Genomic DNA, 25,471 nt, shown 5'->3' with positions numbered 1-25,471 from the left:
GTGCAATCCTGAGGGAACTGTTTTTGTTGGCGGAGACAAATAACAGACACAAATCATCTGTTGGCTCAAATTACTTGAAAAAAAATGCTATTATTACTTTTGGTGAATAGGTTTTCCCAACTGTTGTATAAAAGCAGATATTGCTTAACACGTTGAGTGCCAAGGACGAGATATCTCGTCTTACATAATCCAACCGCTGAGTGCCAAAGACGAGATATCTCGTCTTACATAAACATTTTTTTTTTTTGACGGTGGGACATCAATCAACCCCTTTTACGTCTTCTATATCAATATTGGAGGAAGAGAATGTGTATAATCTATTTTACCGACCACTAAGTGGCGACAGTTCTCTCCAGACAGAGAGAAAGCCAGTCCGCGGGAGAAAGCCATTCTAATTTTCAAGGAAATAGCTGGGCGAAAACTCTTTCGATTTCACACACACACACACACACACACACACACACACACACACACACGCACACACACACACACACACACACGCGCGCGCACACACACACACACACTCGAGTACCTTTGCGCATAAATAAGACCAGAATCGCAAAAGCTTCTTCAAAGCTCTCAGCCGACACCTCAAGAAACGAACGAGCCCGTTTCCAGACTCGCCCGAGAGCCGCCAGCAGCAGCAGCCCAGAGGAGCAGCAGCAGCAGCAGCAGCAGCAGCAGCAGCAGCAGAGCGGAGTAGGCTGCCTCAAGATTGGAAGAAGGGGATCGCGAAGGAATTTCTCTCCCGTGTCTAACCCCCCCCCCCTCGCCTCTCCTCTCCTCTTCCCCGCTCCTGCGATTCCCTTCTATTTTTTTGGGATCTGTGAGGCAACAGAAACTCGCCTGTGACAAAACACTGCAAAGCCACACCTACGGAGGGAGGAGTTTGGAGACACACACACACACACACACACACACACACACACAGACACACACACACACACACACACACAAAACAGTATACAGACTTGCCCAAGGGCACCCATAATCACAGGCACGTGAGGTGGTTCTAAAAATCCATTTATCTCAAAACTCTCTGAAAATCTCTGAAACCATGCTGTACTCAACGGCTAATATCTACATAACTACTAACTCTACAAACTAACTCTTTTAGACAGAGAAAGCACACATTCTATTAGTTCTTTTTAGATGATTGGTGTTCACGAAGTCTTAACAGAAAAGAATCCTCGGCTCTTGTAAAATGAGCCAGAATCCTCAAAAAAAAACCTGGCACAACTTACCTACAGCATTGAAAAAACGGCTGGCACTCAATGTGTTAATCAGCTCTATCAGTCGCTCACTGTACATCTATGCCAAAATCCTTCCACATTCAATTATCTCTGATTATGGCAGAATTTTGAATAATTCATTGAATATTTAAATCTGCAACAAGATAGAATAGAAGAACTATTTCTGTGAATTATTATACTCCGTGTTGGTCTCGGCTTGAAATGTAATTTGATGCCCTCTGTTTTTGTCTTTACAGTGTAGCCCTTGCAATATATTACCATATAAAGAACAGGTAAGGTTGACGTTCTTATTCATTCATTCATTCATTCATTCATTCATTCATTCATTCATTCCTCTCAATCCATTTCTTGAAGATACATCATCATACCCCATTCGACGGTCCTGCATCAAATATCAACATGAGTTGTTATCAGATAAAGCACTAACCGCAGACAAAAATAGCCCCTCATGCCCCCCCAAGGCTTCCAGTGAAATGTCAAGCTCTTTGGATGCTGTGACATTCTGCCTGATGGCCGACTCCATACAAGAGGTCTGAATGAGCCGGGCCTTCTTTAGTGAACTGCCTGCGTTCTGCTCAGAGGATACAGACAGACGTCTTCTTTAGTGAACTGCCTGCGTTCTGCTCAGAGGATACAGACAGACGTCTTCTTTAGTGAACTGCCTGCGTTCTGCTCAGAGGATACAGACAGACGTCTTCTTTAGTGAACTGCCTGCGTTCTGCTCAGAGGATACAGACAGACGTCTTCTTTAGTGAACTGCCTGCGTTCTGCTCAGAGGATACAGACAGACGTCTTCTTTAGTGAACTGCCTGCGTTCTGCTCAGAGGATACAGACAGACGTCTTCTTTAGTGAACTGCCTGCGTTCTGCTCAGAGGATACAGACAGACGTCTTCTTTAGTGAACTGCCTGCGTTCTGCTCAGAGGATACAGACAGACGTCTTCTTTAGTGAACTGCCTGCGTTCTGCTCAGAGGATACAGACAGACGTCTTCTTTAGTGAACTGCCTGCGTTCTGCTCAGAGGATACAGACAGACGTCCCTCTCTTTGTCTCTATTCACTTTAAGTGATAGGGCTGTCATGCAGGGCAGCTGACTGAAGTCAAGATAAACATCCATAAATGGCTTATTGAATGGGCAGTGCCTTTCTTTCTAAGTTAATTGAGTCTCCCACGGTCTCCTTTTTTTTTTTTTTTTTTACATTCATAATTTTTATGATATGCTGATGTTTCTCCTTTCTGTCTGTCATTCCAGAGAAGTCAACGGAAGAATGTTGTTAGATATTTTCGACGAGAAGCTTCATCCGCTGTCGGTAAGGCCTTTAGTGAAGGTAAATTGCCATTGTGCACATGCTGTAGAGCTGTCAGGATTCATCAGCAAGCAAACCCGTACAAGCTGATGAAGTGCAAATAAACACTCCTGGATGCTCAGGATATTTGTATGTTAACCTTGGGAGCCAGCTTACATCCAGCCACATCTGTGGCTGGCAATCTTACATATCATTCAGCCGCTCCCACCCCACCCACCTCCCACCCCACCCACCTCCCACCTCCCACCTCCCACCCCACCCACCATAGGAATGAGTCCGGCATACCCGGATGTTAGCACTTCCTGGTTCCTATGTACCTGGATGTTAGCACTTCCTGGTTCCTATGTACAAAAAACTCAATGGGATTTTTGTATGTGGATTTCGGTTAAATGCTTGAAATAAGGTCTGTGGTTCACAAAAGTTTATGAAACGGTGACGTTTGTGTTCAGCAAGATCATGATCACAAATAAGGACCACTTTTATGATATTCCAAGCGTGTTTTTTTTAACGCAATTTTCGGAAAACACTTCAAAAGTCATAAAAGTGGTCCTCATTTGTAAAGATTAAATTGCTGAACACAAAGCTCGCTGTTTCATAAACTTTTTTTTAACCACAGACCTTATTTCATGCATTTAACCGAAATTCCTATCCCAAAAACCCATTGACTTTTACACGCAGGAACCAGGAAGTACAGGGACTTCTGGGTAAGCCTACAAAAATACATCATCCCTGCGGTACTCTGTCTCAACTAACAGCTTACAGCATTCCATAATGAGTTGTATTTTCATGCTGCTAAACCTTCTTAAAAAAAATTCATTTAATATTTTGAATGAAGGCTTTTTTTCATTTTGAAACCAAGCCGAATCAATTTATTGATGTATGTTTCTTTCTAACCTGTATTTATTGTAGAAGACCGAGATTCCTCCTGACTACGACAAACACCACCCTGAGCAGAAGCAGATCTACCGCTTTGTCAGAACTCTGTTCAGCGCCGCACAGCTCACCGCTGAGTGTGCCATCGTCACATTGGTGAGTGACTGTGTGTGTGTGTGTATTTCACCGCTGACACTAGGAGGCAGTGTTGCTTTCTGGATCCTCTTCCTTGCCCCCTCTAGTGTCATGCCCTGCCTTCTTGTCCTCGCCTTGCCAAGACTTACTTCTCTCATTGCTTCTTCTTTCACATTGGTTCCTCTTCAGACCCGCCCTGCAGTGGACATCAACCACAGAGCTGTTGTGTCTCTGGTGGCATATTTTCATTGCTGACTTCCTAATGTAATGCCTCTATTGCCTCGAGTGTCTCTGTTTGACTTCTTCTTCCTCGTGTCCGGCCGTCCTCTATAGTGATTCCCAACTAGGGGTACGTGTACCCCTAGGGGTACTTGAGCAGCTTGCAGGGGGTACTTGGAAAGATTGGGATTACAATGTATTTCCAAAATGATAAAAACTGGTGACTTTTTCGCAATTCAAAATTGTATTAAAGAGGAGTCATTCAAATTATTTTCATTTAATGAGATGTGTTAGAGAGGCCTACTAAAAGTTTAATATAAGTTTAATATAACAACTTTAGGAGAATTATGGACACACATGAGTGAGGGGGTACTATCGGCATGGTAAAACAGCTCAAGGGGTACATAACACAAAAATGGTTGGGAACCACTGCTCTATATCACGTCTATCCAGTGGTTGGCGCAGGCGAGTGCAGCGGCATTCGGCTCGGCCAGATCATCTCCAGTGCATTTTGGAGCATAGCTACATCTCAAGATGTGTTCCATTGTTTGTGGTTCGCCGCACACACATGCATCAGAACATGTTAGTGTCAATTTTTTTTCTTTTTCTGTTTGACTGTTTTCTCAACTAACCATACAACCACTCACTCACTCACTCACTCATTCAACCAATCATCCAAGGAATTGCAGTATTTATTACCTGCCCCCCACCCCACACACACCCCATTATGAGCAGTGTCACAAATGACTGTTTCAGGCTCCCACGTATTACGCTACTGTTTTTTTGTTTTTTAAGTAAGCAGTTTTTTTAAGTGGGCGAATCAGTGCAAGTGCTCAGTAGAGCCCTCTAGAGAATGTGCAGCATACAAAAGCCATGTAGAAAAGTGAACAGATTGTCCCAGGAGAGAGTAGAAGCTCTGAAGGTCAAACCAAAATGCTGACAAGAGAGTGGGTTTCAGCCCTGCTACAGCATGTCCTCTCAGGATGACTTTGTTCAAGGGTTTCTATCCCTACAGCCAGGCTGCGAGGGCCACAAGGGGAACTCTCTGGGTTTGAACTCAAGGTCCCGCTCTTACCTCTTGTACTATGTATCATTACTGACATCCTGTGCTGTGCACCTGCAGTCAAACCCTCAGAAACCAGGCCAGCTCTGCTCCCCTGCTTATCTGTCTGTCTGTCTGTCTGTCTGTCTGTCTCATTCTTTCTAGTACACTCTTTTGCAACTCTTGTAAGCTTGCTGTTTCTCACATACTCTCTTGTTCATACCCTTGTTTCACTCTCTCTCTCTCTCTCTCTCTCCCTCTCTAGCGTATCTGCGGGTCCTCGGCAAATCTTAAAAAGTCTTTAATTAAATTACCTAAACGCAAGGTCTTAAAAAGCATGATAGATGAATCGACATGTTCTTTAGAAATGGTAATGTCAAGTAAAGGCATGGTTGGAGAATAAGGCAAACAAAAGTTCATTTTGTCTGCTATTTTTCAATTTAGTTTTAGTCCTGTGTCAAATGTCCTTGTTAGTTTTTCTCATATTTAGTCAACCTCATCCTGTTTTTATTCAGTCACGTTTTTTTACTCGACTAAATGCCATTTTAGTCTCATTTTAGTGAAAGAAAACCCCAACTATTGTTTCTTTAGAATTGCCAAACTCATTGGAAAGATCTATTAATCTGTTATTATGGAATGGTATTAAGATTTGAACGTGCAATACAGACACAGATTTAACTGTTTAACTCTTCTGATTGGATTTCTTCTCAATTCGTCCCTCCCTAAAATTTGAGTCTAGTTTTTATTTGTTGATGAAAATGTCAATAGATTTCCTCATATTTTTTGTCATCACAACTTTGTTTTTATTTAGTTAAAGTCTAGTTTTCATCAGTGAAAATAGGTAGTCGATGATTTTTTTTTGTCATTTTTGTCGACGAAATGATCACATGCATTGTCCACTATTAGATTAATGCAGAACAGTGTTAATTGTCTTAGACTGCTCAACTATAGTTTTAGAGATGTTTTATTTGCTATGTTCAGTTGGAAAAGGACTCTCTCTCTTCTGCACTCATCTGCCCAGATTCAGAAACATGTCTTTCCATAGTTTGTCCGCTCACTGTGCCTCTGCAGAGTGCTGAGTGCAGGGCTGATATGGTTGGCCTGGTGGCCCGGTGGCCTGGTGGCCTGGTGGCCTGGTGGCCTAGTATTGGGTTGCTCTGCTTTCCTGACAGATGCACAGGTGTGTGGGTGTGTGTGTGCCCTTGTGCCCGCTCTCACTGACAGAAACTCTTACATGTCTGCTTCCGTGTACGTGCCCGTATTCATTTAACGGTGTTCTTGAGCATAGATGTGCCACGCTTACAAACGCACGCGTTCATGTACGCGAACACACACACACACACACACACACACACACACACACACACACACACACAGCACACGCCTGGCACATGGCTTGCCTCCTCCAGCTCTCCAGAGTCAAGTCTGGCATGCCGTCAGTAATTGAATAGGGCTGTGCTCTGGTGGTTATGGTCTTAGCTTAGCTGCTCCAGCTAACTTTAGCCAGGGGAGCCGAGATGGGAGCTGGGCTTCTTCCTGCCTTTCCCAGCCAGTGCATCATGGAATAGGAGGGAATGTTTCTCCAGGAAATGACCATCCCTCATGACTTTCACCTGTCTTTCGGTTTGACAAGGAGTCTTTTTTGTATGCGGAGTCATCACTCGATACATCCAAATAGAAGACACTAATAACATGACATACACACAGTGCTGAGTGTAACATAGGACTGGGCAATATATCGATATTAAATCGATATCTTGATATGAGCCTAGATATCGCCTGTTCTGTTATGTGCCTTACCCACTTAGTCATTATATCCACATTACTGATGATTATTTATAGTATAGTCATGGAAGGAAACCCTGTGTTTGCATCTCATTTTGATCATAGAGACACTGCGTAACGCGTCACCATTCAGAAACCACACCCAAGACGGGGGAAAACACAAACTCCTGTCCAATCCTGGCGTTCTCCTATGTCACGTGCATGGTTGCGTGTTGCACCAAAAGATCGTATATACGGAAGATGAACACTCCAACTTACTTCTTGACAGCTAGATCCACATTTTTCTTCTCGCCAATTCTCAATGGCTTCCTTGTTTTGCTCAGGAATACAAAAAAACTGTAACTGGCGATTTTTTACATTTGTTTTCTGTGCAGCCCCACCACACAACAGCTTTTAGCTATGTTTAATTCAAGGAAAATGACGCTGGTGTGTGGAAATGAACGGAGCTCTTCCCCCGTGATGGGCGTGGCCTATTACATGCAATGTCTCTATAGTCTTGTTTTAATCAAAGTGCTTCTAACATCTCACATGTGGCTTTGACTTACAAATGAACATTTAGCCCACTTTGTAGAGATAGATATATATTGTGTATGGCCATTCAGCCTAAAAATAGCCAGATATGATTTTTGGTCCATATCTCCCAGCCCTACAGTAACAGCTGAAGCTACAGCTCCTAAAGTCAAACACTGTTGTGTGTCTTCCTCCATTACCAGAGGCATCAGTGCACATCGGGGGGCAGAGGTCATGCCTTGGTCTGACACACAGCAACTGTTAGTTTAGAAAGGTTTATATATATACATATATATATATATGTGTGTGTGTGTGTGTGTGTGTGTGTGTGTGTGTGTGTGTGTGTGTGTGTGTGTGTGTGTGTGTGTGTGTATATTTTATTTTCAAACAAAATAGACATTTTCTATGTTGATTGTGCACTGATTTGACTATGCAAAGGTACTCAGAAGGCTGCTTTTTTAGATGAGTGACTTTATTAAAGAATATTTAACATTAAATTGTCAACACATCGGTGTAATGCCGCAATTACAAATGAAATCCACAGAGTGCAACCCTTGTTAGAAAATAGTGTTTTCCATGAAAAGAAGAAAAGAGTTTTGTCAAGAGCTGGAAGTTGCACAGAATTTGACAGAGGTCACCTCTGAATTCTCTATGCCGGAAAACCCCTGTGTATATATAGCTACCATTGTAGAGGTTCCACTTGCTGGTTTACTGCTGCTGCTGCACTTTTGCTCTACCTGCAAAAGACTGTATGGAGTCTGTATGATGCCATCATTTAAAAGTAAGCTTTCTACTGGCTAGTTGTTTTAACTACTAAACAGGAATCGGTGTCAGAGGGTATTCACTCTCATACAAAGATTGATGGTCAAACTGATCCTCCAGTCAGATTCACCAAGCAGTGTGTTGCATTGGCTGTTCTCTTTGCTAGTAGTAATAAATGTGACATTCTGTTGTCTACTGCATCAGTGCAAGATTTCATTTATTTGTTTGCAAACAACAAAGAAAAACAGTGTGGAGGGGATGAAAAGATACTGTGCTAATTGATCAAACTTCTATTAAGGTCATTGGGATCAGAATCATTTTTATTGCCACAATATGTAAGATTACATAGGAGGAATTTGTCTTAGTGTCATTATGCAGCGTAGCGGTCATGTCAATATTCAGAAATAAAGAAATAGGAAAGAATAACTAAAAGATCAAAACGTTGCAAGTACAGTCCAATATATACACTACATGAGTGGAGGAGTGTTCAGTAGGCATTAAGGATGGGCATTTTGAATCAATTTCCATAATTGAAATTCAGGAAAATTAACGATCAATTATCGATTATATTAATAATAATATATTTTTAAATAAAAAAGAATATATATATATATATATATATATATATATATATATATATATATATATATATTTTTTTTTACAAAATGCCTATGTGCGAAGTGCTATGAAGCGCTTTTCAATCCGCCTGGTAATGGTGCTCCGTGAGGGAAGCTCATACGCTGGCTCAATCACATTTATCAGGTGTTGAAAACCGTTGCCCTCAACGATATGTATGGGCAGCATATCCGTCTCGATGAGGTTGCAGACGGCCTGGGTGATCTTTTCTGCACGCCGGCCATCACATCTCCTCACCACTAATTATAACACCGAAGTGATGGTGGGCTGAGAGGACGAGGTGCCTTCCTCGTTAACCAGGCTCGGATGTACGCTGTTCAAGTAGTGAATCATTGGCGTCTTAGGGGACATTCACACCAAAAGCGTTTTTGGAGCTGCCAGCAGCTTTCTGCAATTCATTCTCTATGTAAGGACGCGCTAAACGTGCTCCTCTTTCAAGGAACGCACCTGGCGTTTAGCGCTGGTGGCGTCTTTTGTTTTTGGAGGAGCGCTATGGGCGTTTTTAAGCTGAAAAAAGTTGAACACTTGGAGGAAAAGCTTGCTGCTCGTCTTTTCACTCCTCCTGCATTTTCTCCTCCCATAGGGATCCTCAACCTCCACTGCTGCCAGAATTGGCAATAATCTGGCTTTCATGTTGACAGTGAACAACATCAAACAGACAAAACCAGCTGGCTACCGTCCGTGTGGTCGTTGTGTCCTCAACTCTAGTGCACACGACTGCAGAGGAAAACAAAACAAAGCGGGGAAAAAACGCTCCGTACGCTGTGTGTGAACGCCGTGTGTGAGCATTGTGTGTGAACGCCGCCTTTCGTTCACTTTGAATTTCTTCAGCTGCCGCACAAAGTACATCCTCTGCTGTGCCTTCTTGGTGAGATATCTGATGTTCAGCTCCCATTTTAGGTCACGGCTGATGATGGATCCCAGGAAGTGGAAGGACTCCACAGTGTGTTGACTGGGAAGTCACCCAGGGTGATGGGGGAAGGTGGGGCTGTGTTCCTCCTCCTGTAATCCACAGTCATCTCCACTGTCTTTTGAGCAGTTGACACCTGGTTGTTTTGACTGCACCAAGTCATCAGATGGTGAACCTCCTGTCTGTATTCAGACTCATCTCTGTCTGTGATGAGCCCTATGAGGGTGGTATCACCCGCGAACTTCAGGAGCTTTGACAGATTGGTGACTGGAGGTGCAGCTGTTGGTGTACAGTCTGAAGAAGTATGGAGAGAGGACACAGCCCTGGGCAGCACTGGTGCTGATAGACCGAAAGTCAGTGATGTGCTTTCCCAGCCTCACATGCTGCTTCCGGTCAGTCAGGAAGTCTGTGGTCCATCTGCAAATGGAGTCAGCTTCTCATGCAGCAGGGCTGGGATGATCGTGTCGAAGGCTGAGCTAAAGCCCATGAATAGGATCCTGGCATAGGTTCCTGCATTGTCCAGGTGTGTGAGGATGTAGTGGAGATAGGTTCCTGCATTGTCCAGGTGTGTGAGGATGTAATGGAGGTAGGATCCTGGCATAGGTTCCTGCATTGTCCAGGTGTGTGAGGATGTAATGGAGATAGGTTCCTGCATTGTCCAGGTGTGTGAGGATGTAATGGAGATAGGTTCCTGCATTGTCCAGGTGTGTGAGGATGTAATGGAGATAGGTTCCTGCATTGTCCAGGTGTGTGAGGATGTAATGGAGATAGGTTCCTGCATTGTCCAAGTGTGTGAGGATGTAATGGAGGTAGGTTCCTGCATTGTCCAGGTGTGTGAGGATGTAATGGAGGTAGGATCCTGCATTGTCCAGGTGTGTGAGGATGTAATGGAGATAGGTTCCTGCATTGTCCAGGTGTGTGAGGATGTAATGGAGATAGGTTCCTGCATTGTCCAGGTGTGTGAGGATGTAATGGAGGTAGGTTCCTGCATTGTCCAGGTGTGTGAGGATGTAATGGAGGTAGGTTCCTGCATTGTCCAGGTGTGTGAGGATGTAATGGAGATAGGTTCCTGCATTGTCCAGGTGTGTGAGGATGTAATGGAGGTAGGTTCCTGCATTGTCCAGGTGTGTGAGGATGTAATGGAGATAGGTTCCTGCATTGTCCAGGTGTGTGAGGATGTAATGGAGATAGGTTCCTGCATTGTCCAAGTGTGTGAGGATGTAATGGAGATAGGTTCCTGCATTGTCCAGGTGTGTGAGGATGTAATGGAGATAGGTTCCTGCATTGTCCAGGTGTGTGAGGATGTAATGGAGGTAGGATCCTGGCATAGGTTCCTGCATTGTCCAGGTGTGTGATGATGTAATGGAGATAGGTTCCTGCATTGTCCAAGTGTGTGAGGATGTAATGGAGATAGGTTCCTGCATTGTCCAAGTGTGTGAGGATGTAATGGAGATAGGTTCCTGCATTGTCCAGGTGTGTGAGGATGTAATGGAGGTAGGATCCTGGCATAGGTTCCTGCATTGTCCAGGTGTGTGATGATGTAATGGAGATAGGTTCCTGCATTGTCCAGGTGTGTGAGGATGTAATGGAGATAGGTTCCTGCATTGTCCAGGTGTGTGAGGATGTAATGGAGGTAGGATCCTGGCATAGGTTCCTGCATTGTCCAGGTGTGTGATGATGTAATGGAGATAGGTTCCTGCATTGTCCAGGTGTGTGAGGATGTAATGGAGATAGGTTCCTGCATTGTCCAGGTGTGTGAGGATGTGGTGGAGGGCCATGTTTATTGCATCGTCTACAGACCTGTTGGCTCTGTAGGCAAACTGCAGGGGGTCCAGGAGTGCGTCTGTGATGGATTTGAGGTAGGACAGGACAAGGCGCTCGAAAGACTTGATGACCACAGAGGTCAGAGGTCAGGGCGACGGGTCTGTGGTCTTTAAGTGCTGAGGGCCTTGTCTTTTTTGGGACAAGGGGATTATGGTTGATGTTTTGAAGCAGGCTGGTATGTGGCAGGTCTCCAGTGAGGTGTTGGAAATGTCAGTGAACACTGGGGGAACACTTCATGTTAACGTTGAGCTCCACGAAAAGCCATTTCTATGTCTATGACAGAACCCAGTCCATGACACTAACCTTCATAACAAAGATTTCCAACGGAGCATGGAGTAGTGACACACAGCACATTAGAATTCACTCTTTGGGGTTTAATGGGATAGCATTAGGCCAGTGTTTGCCAAACATGCTGGCTCTGGCTTCTTTGGGGTGCTTGTTTGTATAGTTTTCTCCTTGTTGCCATTGCATTCATATCGCCCAGCATGCATTCTGTCTCTCATTTCACGCAGGCCTATTTGGAACGTGTCTCAGTATGTGTGTATGTGGGATGTGTTGGCAGGCTTTGGGCCACTACAGAGATATGTTGGCATTGCCTTCAGGCACAAAGCCCAACCCAGCACGACGCGTCCAATTAGCCACCTGAGCTGTGCAAGTGGGCAAGTCAAACAAGGCTTCAAAAGGCCATGAAAGACTCCTCGCCATCTCTCTCCCCCTCTCCTCTCTGCATAGCTCTCTCTCTCCGTCCAAACCACATGCCGCTATTATCATCCTTTAGTTTATTTCCTGGGAGGGTATAGCTGTAAGGCCCTTCTCTGTCGCTTTGCTGAGGTGAACATGTAGGCAGAAACAGTGATAGAAACCAATATTTACATTCAAAATAAATTATAAAAAAATAGGATGCCAAATAGAATGCCTTCGGGATAAGAGTTATTTGTAACAAACATACAGCTCGGATCAGTTCTCTGACATGACCCGGCAATTAGCCCAGTTCACATGGCCCTCCCAGTCATGGGGATGTAAAAACACACAGCTTTTTGTGTTTTTGTCTGCATTTTCACATTGTTGCTCTGTCCTCTTTTTGATCCATTAACAGTAGCGGAGCGTACACCGGGGCAGAGGGTGCGCGCGCCCCGGGGCCCCACTCGTCAGTGGGCCCCCATCAAAGATTTTTTTTTTTTTTTTTTTTTTTTTGCATGCCAGGCCAGGCCAGGCCTGAGTGTGAGAGCAATTCAATCAATAGAACATTGGTGTGTTTAAAATGAGCTATTCCACTAAATATGGCTAAAACAGATTCAAACATGCAAAAAAGGCAAATTTTTCTTCGCCGCCGGCCTTAATTGAAAAAAAAAAAAAAAAAAAAATGGGATGGGATGGGATGGGATGGGATGGGGGGATTCCCTAAGAGCTTCGCCCCCCCTAGGCTGATAGGGTTGCTCCGCCCCTGTCCATTAATTCAAGGTTTTAAGCTACACGGTCTGAATTCAGATTGCTGTTGAGTCTGCTAGTGCATTGAGAGAACTAAGCAAAAAAAAAAATATTAAATATTTATTCAAACAAAAGAAAAACGAAACTAAAACTACCAAAACCACACTAAACTAAGTAAAACTAAACTGAAATTGAAATACAAATTGAAAACGATATAAACATATAAAAGCTAATGAAAAATACCAAACTTATAACCCTGGGAAGAATGGGTTTATGTAGCTCTAATGTGAAGTGTTATTGTGTAAATGTACTCATCACAGAGAGAGGCTACTCAGCATTTTGCTGCTGAAGGCAAGAAATGCATTGCATTAGTTGCCAGAGAAGCCGGTGGGAGAAAAACTATGAAGTAGGAGTTCCATTAGCGAGCCAGACACATCTCCGCACTACAAAGCACTACAGCTCCCATGTAAACCTCATAGAACACATTCTCCCTGGCAAACAACTAAATGATGATCAATGGATAGGGAGAAAAAGCTTCTATACCAGCATGTTGACTCACAAGTAACAGGTGCCTGTAGGCTCAATGTGCTTTTGTGATCTATAGAAACTGGGAATTTGGATTCTGGCTGCTGAAAAAGAGAGAGAGGGAGACACGGAGGGGGGCTTCGATCGACATGGATATTTTATGAGCGAGCTCCAGGGGGAAGCCACATTTCATCAGGTTCTGACATGTTCTTGTGGTTTTTACCTCGAGGAGGAGTAGGCGCTGGACTGCAAACCAACTCCCCAAATTAATCTAGGCAGGGAAAGCAACAGCTAATTAATCACAGAGAAAAATAATTTGGGTATGAATTGCTAAAAATGCATTAACCTCTTCAATCAATATGGACATGATTTATATTGTGAGTTTTTTTTTTGTAACTGTACATTCTAGTGAAACTGGAAATGGTCATAAACTGAAAATAATCTTCTATATAAAAACTGTTAAACACTTAGAAAACCAAGCATTGTCAATGGTCACTCGTTTTCTCTTGGGTTGTGATGGGAGGTTTCCCTGTGTGTTATAAACTTCACCTGTGTTTCAACTGGCATCAGGCTGAGTAATTGATGACGGAATTTTCATTTTTGGGTGAATTATTCCTTTAAAGGAAAAGTCCGGTAATAGATTGATGTATACTACACATGTGTGATAAGAATGTGTCCTTCATCTGACCCAGTGTGTACGGTGCAAACAGTATGTCACTGTGTTCAACTGCACTGCTCTCTCTCTAATTTAGTTACAGGGCCTGGTGATATTGTTGTCATAATATTGTGTTCATATTACGGGAAGAAAATGCAGAATACAAAGGTTGCATCGTATCGACTTTATAACTGTGGCAAAATGAAAAAAATACTTGATGAAATGACCGCCTGATTTATGCAACAGTAAGTCAAAATCTGCTTGTGAATTTGCATGTAGCAGTATTTGTGCGCCTCCTTTTATGCCAAAAACGCCTCCTCCCTATATTTGACCCTTTGCGAAATCCATCCCAATGATAATAATAATAAACATGGGTTTTATATAGCGCTTTTCTAGGACTCAAAGACGCTTTGGGTGATGTGTATGATGAGTTATACTGTGTTATACTGTCTTATGTCCCAAAATGAATAAATAGATACATCAATATTTTCTGAGATAATAACATGTGACACGCCTCTTTGTTCAAAGGTGTACCTGGAGAGGCTCCTGACATATGCCGAGATCGACATTTGCCCCGCCAACTGGAAGCGCATCGTCCTGGGAGCCATCCTCCTGGCTTCGAAAGTCTGGGACGACCAGGCGGTGTGGAACGTCGACTACTGCCAGATCCTCAAGGATATCACAGTGGAGGACATGTGAGTTGCTGGACACACACACAAGACATGGAATTTCATTGCTTAGACAGGCAGTTGGAAATGCACAGTAACACAAATGGACACACTCTCCGATAACAGATGAAGTAAAATAAGAAGAGCACCATTCACTCCCAGAGTCCTGTTCAGTGCTAAGGAATCAGGGGCATTGGGCTGAGAATAGCCTTGGTTTGTGGGGTCAGCCCTAGTTCAAGAGGTGTTGAGAGACGCATGTGTAGGGACGTCTGCCCCCCTCATCCTGGCACGCTTGACTGGGATGTGGCTTTTGAGTGCTTAGCCTGTGTAGTGAATTTGGACTTAAATGTAAATGTTTGTATATTGTTTGTCTTTTTCTCCCGATTCTTCTTCTTTGGCTTGGCCAGGTCTCTCTTGAAAAAGAGATTCATCACTTCAATGGCCCCACCTGGTGAAATTAAGCTGCACTAGGAAACTTGGAACATTTGAACACTGCTGTTCCGGAAACAGTTTCAGAGATGGCTTTTATTTTGACATAAGGCGAAAGGAGAACTCTATAGCAATAGAGTGGATACTCTGGGAGGGTTGTCCCTTGGCACAGCATGTGAGAACTATAACATTGGACCAGTGTTCTTGTGGACCGAGTGCTGCTTGAGCACAGCACACTTAAGACAGGGTAGGAAGCATCTGAAGCATGAGGCCTTGCCACGCTGTCCCATATGCCACATCCGTCACAAATCCACAGGAATCCCGGCTGGATTATTCTGAGGTGGAACACGAGTCCGTAGACGTGTTGCCACTGCTGCGACCTCCTGACCCACGGCGTATTCACACCCATTTCTCTGCTCCGGTGACTTGGATATGGGCCGAGATCACATTCACACAGTCGTGACAACAAACCTGCCTGGATATGGACTGAGATCACATTCACACAGTCGTGACAGCAACCTGCCTGCCTTGGACGCTCTCCAATGAGAGTAGCCCCAGCATGGTTATCCTCTGCTCCCGTATGGCCGCTTTACGGGACAGTGGCTCAGTATTTGACCGGAGATTTTCACTGAAGATCAATTTCAGTCTCCTAAATCCCCCTCGCTCAGGCAACTAGCCTGGGCTTGCTCTGTTCCCCTTTCCACCCCCAGTAGATACAGAGCACTGTGCATTCACATAGGCCCGTCTGTAACAGAACTGCAGGGAAGTGTGGGAAGAGATGGAGATAGTGAGATGAGTGGAATGGTAAGATGAGAAGGAGCCAGTGTTATTAGGGAGAATTTGGCTCCAGTGCCATGGTCTAAATGTAGCTAGTTTGTTGCTGTCAGGATGTCGGTTTATTTAATATTCTTCTTTTCTTAAATATAATGCTAAGTAGGGATGCACCATGATATCGGCACGTCATCGGTATCGGCCGGTAAAGGCTTTCAAATGAAATATTGACATCAGCCCAAAACGAACATTGCTTGATGCTTGTGGCGGCTATTGTTAGGATTGTCTCAGGGAGAGCATCATCCAAGCCTGTTTAAGTAGAATGAAATTTACAGTTTTGTTGGAAAGAAAATGTTACATAAAAAAAAAGAATATGGCTTGTTTTACATAACCAAAGTTGAAGTAGTTTTCTTATTTTGCTCAGTGAATGTGTACATTTTGAAAAGCATTTTATTTATGTGTGCATCTGCCAGTGGGCCATCACGATAAGAGTAGGCATAATAATGTGTTCATTCCACTACAGGAGAGACTTCATGTTCTCTGAAATTAGGTGGCATTTTTTATGTGCATATACCAGTGTTTCCCATACATAAAGGAATTTGTGGCGGGCCGCCACAATAATATTTTGACCGCCACAATAAGATGTTGACCAAAAAAAAAAAAATTTTTTTTTTTTAACAGTGCAACATGCAAGATATCCGCTGAATAAGTGTCCAATAAATGTTCATGTCATTCTGGCCAATACTTCTGTTATAGCATTTCAGTCTGGAATATGGAATATCTTTCAATAATCTATGATTTAGCTGCTAAATTGTCAAATACCGCCATCTGCTCGCTACCCAGGCACTTATGTATGTACTTAACCTAACTAACTTAACCTAACTATCCGGTGTGCACAACACTGTCAGCCTAAACTCCGGCTGACACCCCAAAAACCTACAATCCGCTACAGAAAAATGTATATTGTTTGTTTATTAACTGGCTCCTCGCCTTCTATCATTTCACGAAAGTGGCAAAGCAAGTTGAGTATCTCTGACCTATAGGGAGAAATTTAGTTTGTCATTGTAAACCCACAGCACAGTAATGATGACATGTTCTTCATAGATCTAGCCTTTTAATTTTGCTCTTAAGCTTTCTCAAAGTACACCAAATTCATGCATTTTACTTTAAAATGTTTTAAAAAATCTCGCATGGGGGGCATGCCCCTGCACCCCCCTAGGGGGGGTGCGGTCCCCCACCACAAATTCGCAAAATCCTGTGGGAAACACTGTATACTGTACTGTATCGGTATCTGCATCGGCAATCAGCTGAAGGAGTTGGAATATATCTGCATATCAGATATCACAAAAAGATCCAATATGATGCATGTAGGAAAAAATCACTCGATGAGTGAGAATAGCGGCACTCCAAAAAGTAAAATGCAAGACTTTTGCTCAGGTTTCCATTTTTATTTCAGGCTAGACTTGACGCGTTTCGGCCATGGGCCTTCATCAGAGCATCATACAAAATGATGGTACCAGCCTCTTTTTTATAATGCAGGTAAAATAATCATCCCCACCTGTGTAGGGGGAGGTACTTGCTTAAAATGAATACAACATAGAAATTAGGGGTGCACCGATCACGTTTTTTGCCACCGATCATCGATTGCCGATCGCCTATGGGAAATATCTGCCCAACCGATCATCGACCGATCACCGATTACCGATATATAAACTCCTCAAAAAAAGTTTGGAAACGTTATTTCGGTCGATTATTTCTCCCCTTTAACACATTCACTGCCAGCCGTTTTTTCAATACTGTAGGTAGCTTCTGCCAACGGTTTTTTTTGAGGATTCTGGCTCATCTTTCAAGAGCCGAGGATTCTTTTCTGCTAAGATTTTGTGAACACAAATGATCTCAAAAGAACTAATAGAATGTGTGCTTTCTCTGTCTAAAAGAGTTAGTTTGTAGAGTTAGTAGTTATGTAGGCATTAGCAGTAGAATACAGCATGGTTTCAGCGTCTGAAAATTTAAGCTGAGATAAATGGCTTTTTGTGAAATTCGATAGAACAGTCACTTTAACCATTTATTTTTGGCGTAAGACGTCAGACATCTAAACAATAGTTTTGAACAGTAATTTCCTCCATAGCAGCAGGAAACCCCCCTCTCCTTCAAACTCCTCCCTCCGTGTGTGTTCTCCTCCCTCTGTGGCTGCAGCGGTACAAGCGAGGCTCTGCCTGTCTGTGCTGCCTGGCTGCTGGCAGCTGCTCTTTGGGCGAGTCTGCATGGGGCTCGTTCGTTTCGGTTGTGAGCTCAGCTGGAATGAAGCTGCGTGCGATTGTGGGCTTTCTGCCGGTGTTTCAAAGTGTGTTGCACCCATAATCTATTATGCAAATTTGCAATCCCCCACCGCCAGCTCCCAGCGCGATAATGCGCGAAAGCGAAAGCGTTTTCGCCAATCCATTTTACAGTATGAGAATGGTTTCCTCGCGCGTTCCCCTGCAGTTTTGGCTCGGCAAAAACTCGTCAAAAAAAAAAAAAAATTTTTTTGACGAGTTGACTCGCCATTGGCAGTCAACCGTTGGTTTCTGCTTGACGAGTTGACTCGCCAATGGCAGTGAACGTGTTAATAATACCAATTGGCATTGTATTTTATATCGTTGGAAAGCCTGATTAGTGATAGGGCTTTTTTTTTATATATAAAAAAAAAAAAGTAATGTAAAAAAATATCGGCAATCAGCCGATCGCATATTTGAGGTCAAAATCGGCCGATACAGATTACTTGCCGATCGATCGGTGCACCCCTAATAGAAATATAGCAATACAATATAGGAAAAAGTACATGCCAAGCAGGCAATTGAGGAAGCGCACCTGTTCTACATCTCATCCAATATGATGCATCGCTAATGCCAGTGCCATATACACGTGTCTGTCTCTGTGAGGTGAAGGAAGTGGATTTGTCAGAATGTCTCATATGGACTAACTCTTCTCTTTCTCTCTTAGCTCTCTTTCTGTCTTCATCTGTCTGTACAGGATTTGTTTGTAGACGGCCATTACATTGTTTGACTACTTTTAGTCTCAACTAGGTCTGGTTTCTAGTCAAATATAATTTGCCCTTTCCCAAGTCTCAAGAGGAGCATAGACAGGCAAATCTTAAAACACCTTTTTATAGGCAGGCCTTGATGTAGGCTGTTTTATCCTGAATTATTCTTATTGTATTTGGCTCGTTCATCTTATTTTCTAAAATGAAAGTGCCCTCTGAACAAATGCTCCCTCTGAAATCCTTGCTTCCCCACTCACCGATCTTCTCTCTCTCCCTCCCTCTCTCTGTCTCTGCTGACAAAGGAATGAACTGGAGCGTCAGTTTTTGGAGCTGCTGCAGTTCAACATCAACGTGCCATCCAGCGTCTACGCCAAGTACTACTTTGACCTGCGCTCCATGGCCGAGGCCAACAACCTCAGCTTCCCCCTGGAGCCCCTCAGCAGGGACAAGGCCACCAAACTAGAGGTGACTGCACACACACACGCACACGCACGCACACACGCACGCACGCACGCGAACGCACACACGCACGCACACGCACGCACACACACACACACACACACACACACACACACACACGAATGAATGAATGTAGCATTAAGTATGTACTCTCACTGCCAAAAGGGGGAGACAAAAGTTCCGCACTCTAGCTTTAAAGTTGAGTCGTTTCAAAGCAGACTCTGAAAGTAGTCTCTCAGAAGGTGTCCTGGCTTTTTCATTAAACACCAATATGGTTTAATGTGGCTTGAGGATGTGCAACGCAGTGAACAGAGGCCAGCCTGATAATTAGCCTGCACTCTCAGCATTTGACAGTGCTGCTACACGCACACACACACGCACACACGTACACACACACACACGCACGTATGCACACGCACACACACACACACACACAGACACGTGCACACACACAGACACACACACACACACACACACACAGGCACGCGCATACACACAGACACAGACACACACACGCGCACACACACACACACACAAACACACACACACACACACACTTGGTGTTCTCTGGTGTGTGAAAGACAGGAGATGTAGGGCCATGTTGCTGTGTAATTAACTTTACTGCCACAATGCTCTCTCTCTCTCTCTCTCTCTCTCTCTCTCTCTCTCTGCCTTACTGCTGGGCAATTATCATTAACCTCAGCAGTAGCGATGTTGGCAGAAGTTTCATTGGCCAATGTTCTCCGTCAAAGAGACAGTGATAGTCTACCTCAGTGGCCCCGGACTGCTGCCGGTCCACAAAGCATTTGCTGCCGCGCCACGGTGAAGCGGTATGATTTGGCAGGAAGAAAGAGTGAGATAGAGCGAGAGACAGAGTGAGCGAGAGATATATCTCTCTCTCTCTCTCTCGTGCTCTCTACACACACACACCCACACCCACAGAGACCTATAGTCTGCATTAAGGGAGGGAGCATGAAAATACAAGTAAAAAGACATATGCTGTGTGTGTTTACAGACTGACAATGTCTCATATGCTGTGTGTGTTTACTGACTGACAATGTCTCATATGCTGCGTGTGTGTGTCTTATTAGTCATCAGCCTGATAGACTCTGGGTGCCCACATTGTTATAGCGAAAACAAATGGTAGAAATGGTCAATCTAATTTCTGTCATTTTATGACCTTTCAGGCCATCACAAGGTTGTGTGACGACAAATACAAGGACTTGAGGAAATCAGCCAAGAAGCGGTCGGTGAGCGCGGACAACCTGGCGGTGGTGCGGTGGAATCCGGCCATCATTTCCTAACATCGGCCACCGGCGGGGCGAAGGAGAGGAATAGATAGTCCTGTCAGTAGACATATTTCTGCCTGGTAAGGGGTCAAACCATGGGGGCAGCAGTCCTGTGGATCAGTTTGTCTGTCTGCCCTAAAGAAACAGGCATACACACACACACACCCACACGCAATCTGGCACTGTTACGAATGTTCTTGCACCCCTTCTGGTTGCTGTACATACAAGAAGTCCCACTGGTTGCCTGCACTGAACCAAACTGACCCGAACTGAACTGAGCTGAACCAAACTGAACCGGGCGAGTGAAATTGAACTGCAGAAGAACAACCGCATTCCAAACGGCCCTGTGGGGCTCGACGACTCGTGCGGTTAATTGAGAAACATTCTTCTGATCGCTGGTTGACTTTGTACATTCCTTTACTTTGAAACCTCTGGCTTAGTCCGTTTCTTAGCTGAAGCACAAGAAGATTTTTTTTTTTTTTTTCTGGTTTTGGACACAGGTAACAGGCACGTCTAAATTTGAGATGTTCTCAATTTGTTGGCCTTTGTATTTCAGCGTTTTGTTGATGTGTTTCTGTTCATGCGCGTTCTCATCCACCATCTTGGATAAAGGACAGCAGAGCACGTGTTTTACAAAGGAAAGAACATTCCAGTATTACTTCAATGTACAGCTTATGATCGCATTGATACACTTCCCTCCCTGACAAAATATCACCTTGAATACATTTCAGTCTTTATTATGGGTCATTCATATTTGAGCCATTTAGCCAAAGCTCAAAGTGACCCTGTGAAGTTTCAGTTACAGAACGTCTGTTTAACATCTTGGCCTCCCTGGCACCATACGGATACAGCTACGTGCTTAAAGCAATATTCCTGCTATTCCTATTTCTTTTGCTCCAATCCAATATGATGAAGCATGCAAAGGGATTATTGTATGTGGGAGGAAAGTGATTCCTAGCTCCTTACACTCCCATTTCCGTCTTCAGTCTGATATTGCCTCCACTGTAACTGATTTCCATGGGGAGGGGGATTCAATTTTCCCTAACCAATCACTGGAGACCTAGCCTGGCAACCTGACAAATCCTCAAGCTCATGTTTGAAAAGTCTGGAGTCTGGACCCATGACAAGGGGCCATTAGGGGGCGCAATCAGATGTGAGACACACTGTAGTAGAGGTTGTGTTGTACTTTGTCCACTGCCATTGTCCTGACCTGTGGTGCCTGTAATAAGCTAGTGTAACACAATTAACTTCTTTCCCTTTTGTACTGGAGGAATAGAACAAATAATTATGAAGTATTTTTGTTTACATTCTTTAACATTTTGGTAGTTCTTCCAGCTTACAACGAAACAGCACAAGTCAAATAATGAAAATCTCGAAAACAAAAGCCACTAAGCATGATTCTTCAGGGTTGTGTTTTTTTCTTTTCTTTTCCCGTCGTTCCGGAGAGGGCCTAAAATGAATGAAAAGCATTATGACGATTCAAAGACTGCGTACAAAAAGATAGATTGTATAGATTTTGCAAACATTTTCTGTACAGTGTAAATACAGCACCAGTGTGCAGAGTCTGTAGGCTGAGGTCGCACTGTAAAAAACAATGAGAATTGTGTTAGAATATTTATATTGGATCGGTATTTACTGTAGGTGAGACGGATGGTGAGTATGTTTGATTCCTTGTTCCTATGACAAATCAAGTACAGAGGAAGGTGAAGTATTGAAAATCTGATTTAGATGGGAGACACCACTTAAAAGAATATATTTTTGTCAAGGGTTTTCTTGTTACAATGTTTTCGCACTGCAAAAAATGCCAATATTCTTTAGCAAACAAGTGTCACATTTATGGTATTCAAGCTTATTTTAAAATTTTGTTTTTTGTTTTTTTAGAAAAAAGATTTTATGTTTGTGCTTTAAGAGATGCCACTTGTTTCCGACATTAACTGGAAATAGGTGAAACTGTCATAAACACGTAACGTTTTATTGAAGACAGTTGATTTGAGTTATTTTTTCTTGAAATTATATATATATAAGATTTATACAGGTATGCAGTGAAGGGTAAACCCACTTAAACTCATACATCTTAGTAAGTGCTGTCAAGTTGTATGAAGACTGCATAAATTCAGGCTTTTAAAATTGTGCAGATTTTTGTTTATATAAGTAGTTGCTTTACGACTGGATGTTCTAGTTTACCAACCTTTTTATTTATCACTACATCACTGGATATACAGTATAGTGTATGCTTCATATATCCTGAAATCAGCTGGAAATGCCTGAATACGACACAAAAAAACACTTACTAACTTTGCCATTTTTTGCAATGCGTTTTTCTTCGATGGTCAGATAAAAGGCTCAAACTCAAACGTGATGTCGGCGAATGCTTTGTCACCACAATGTACAGTAGTTCTGACATTCAAACTTCATTACTTTTATTTTTTTGCATTTCAACCGTTATATTCACCATGTCTGTGATTTAAGTTTTGTTGTTTTTGGTCAAGTTACTAGAGAATCAGTCAATCAAGTTTGTCCAATTTCCAACCTTGACCAACAGTGTCGATATGAAAGAAGGGACAGAACTGTACCAAAGTAATCAAGTAATGAAGGACCTGTTTCATGTGCTGCTCCAATCAGCCGGCCCCACTTGCACATGAAGTATTTGAAGAGGTGTCGGGACTCGGAAAGAGAACTGGTGTTTTGCATGATGCTGTGAGTGAGTGGAGAAAAAGTGCTAAATGTGTCTTTAGGAAAGTAACGTTCCAGGAGTCGCTATTGTGAGTTCAGCCAGTAGAGCTATTCAAAGATTGTGTATCCTATTGTATGTGTGTGTGTGCAGCATACAGTCCAGGCTGGTGTTTCTAAACCCAGAAGTAAGCGTGCATGCCCTACCTATGGTAAAGCCAATGGCGACCTATGGTAAATCCCTAGGTGAAACCTATGGAGAAATAGCCTGGTAAAAACCATCCTATATCACGTGACCTCGCATTGTGTTTGGCTTTATGGATCAGTCTGTACTTCCTGCCGCCCACATGTCTTGTCTGCCGAGAAACTCCACTGGTGCATACTCTTGTTCTTGTTTAATTGTTGTATATTGACTCTATTTCTGTAATAACTGCGCTTATGTTTCCTCTACTAACGTTAACGTTACCGGTCGTTGCTTCGGGAGACGCCATTACTGTTTTGTCCTGATTGGCCCAGTTACATCATCAACTATGGGGCCCTTTACACGAGGACAGTTTCTGGAAGAAACGACACAATAGCGTTTCCTTCACACCTTCTCCCTGTTTACATGAGCGCTGTTGAATTTTTAAAACGCCGTAATGTACATGCCAGGTCGCTAGGTGGCAGTGTGATCACCTTATTCTTTGCCCATACAAGGACGCTTCTGCATGACGTCATTTCGTAATCGTCTTTCCGGTTTTGAACACGGAAGTAGAGTACGCCTACCGCAGTCATTTAGACTTGCCAAAAAGCTGTTTTCAAGCAACAAAAAAACCCCAAACTGTTTTAAAGTTTTAATATTTTTCGGGTGAGAACGTAACTTATATGTGACCAGTTTATCAGAATAACGCCTATTGGAAATCTTTAACGAGCAGCGAGGACCGGGAGCGCTGACTGTGATCTGTCAAACCCTACTGTCGTTAGGCTACTGGCAGTGAGAAAACACTGTCGACGTGCTTTTGTAACTAACGTTAAATGCCGACCGGGTACAGCCATCGGCTCCTTGCAGCAGTAACGTTCTGAACATGTAACTGAAGTTGGCCGCAGTGTAGCTTAATTCTGAATGTTGCCAAACTTCATTCATACTGACGTTTTATTTTTAAAATGGTTGCCAACTCGCGCACGGCTATGGCATAATCGCATGTGTCGCGTGTGCAGGCACGTCAGAGTTTCTGAAATGAGCCGTCTCAAAGCGATTACATGGAGCGATCAGCGGGGAGTGTAACGAAGAATTTCACTCTGGAGGGTGGTTTCAAAATGTGTCATTTCCTAAGCGCGAATTCGCCGTCGCCGTCTAAAAGGGCGGCACTAACGATACAATAATCCCCCGTCACCATAGGAAACCGTCCTCGTATAAACTGCCCGTATGACGCAGTCCCTGATTGGCCCGGTTACAGTGTAATTCCAGGAAATCGATGTGCGCGGCTGGAAGTCGTAGAGCCAAACAGAATGTGAGGTCGCGTGAACAGGAAGGTTTTAACCAGGCTAATGGAGAAAGCCCACAAACACCTCGCGCCTGTGGTGTCTTGTCGGCTGGTTACTGGGTGTGTGTCATAGCCTTGTGCACTGAACTCTACCTCTGCATAGAGTTTTTACTTTTTAATTTAGTCTCAGTTTCTCTTCCTCTCTTCTATTACAATTTGGGGATTTTACAAATTCTGCTTCGATCTTGACGATTTCATGTGCGTCAGACAACTGCTGTAGCTGTGACCTCTTTTTCTTTCTCTTTTTCATTGCCATTTTCAAGATCTTGTATTGTAATCTGTTGTTGTCGTCATCTATTTTCGGCATTTCTTCCTGTTCTCGGTTTGCCAAACTTGCATCTCTCTCTGCTCTTTCACTCTGTATGTTTTTAACTATGATTTAAACGACTCCCAATTCTTCTCTTCTGAAGAAATGTTTAGAAAAACCTGCGCAACAATTAAACTTTTAAACCTTGCAATAAACAATAAATAACAATGTATGTGTGTTTCTCATTCGGTTCCAGAATACCAGTTTCTTCATTCCATTTTAGTTTTCCTCAGAACAAACCGATACCAAGACAACCGTTTCATCCTCTGATGCTCTCAATTCATTGTTTTTAAATTATGCTTCAGCTTCAACATGAACCAGCATTCAAACACATCCAGATATCAAAGCATCACTCAGTGTTTGAGTGCTTTCCACTATCACAATGTTGAACTGTCTTGTAGACCTGATATGGCTTATTGGGCTTTCTTCTCTCCAAAAGAACCATTGAAATGTCTTAGAGCGAGTGGTAA

The 25,471-nt window shown here is 43.4% G+C and overlaps 1 protein-coding gene across 1 annotated transcript in view; it reads left to right on the top strand.

The window, feature by feature from the left end:
• Window positions 1-25,118, top strand: part of ccny (cyclin Y) — a gene marked incomplete at its 5' end in the record, with an annotated part of 113,946 nt that extends 88,828 nt beyond the window's left edge. The window contains 6 exons of the mRNA XM_083655352.1: window positions 1,490-1,525; window positions 2,505-2,562; window positions 3,469-3,588; window positions 14,392-14,558; window positions 19,056-19,218; window positions 20,400-25,118. Coding sequence (XP_083511478.1) covers window positions 1,490-1,525; window positions 2,505-2,562; window positions 3,469-3,588; window positions 14,392-14,558; window positions 19,056-19,218; window positions 20,400-20,516 — 661 coding nt within the window. The 3' untranslated portion in view covers window positions 20,517-25,118. The remainder of the gene's footprint in view (window positions 1-1,489; window positions 1,526-2,504; window positions 2,563-3,468; window positions 3,589-14,391; window positions 14,559-19,055; window positions 19,219-20,399) is intronic.
• Window positions 25,119-25,471: the final 353 nt, after the last annotated feature.

Source organism: Poromitra crassiceps (assembly GCF_964638095.1).
Source record: "Poromitra crassiceps genome assembly, chromosome: 2".
Lineage (NCBI taxonomy): Eukaryota > Metazoa > Chordata > Actinopteri > Beryciformes > Melamphaidae > Poromitra > Poromitra crassiceps.
Note: the sequence above shows the minus strand (reverse complement) of the source record. Positions and strands in the feature narration are given on the sequence as shown.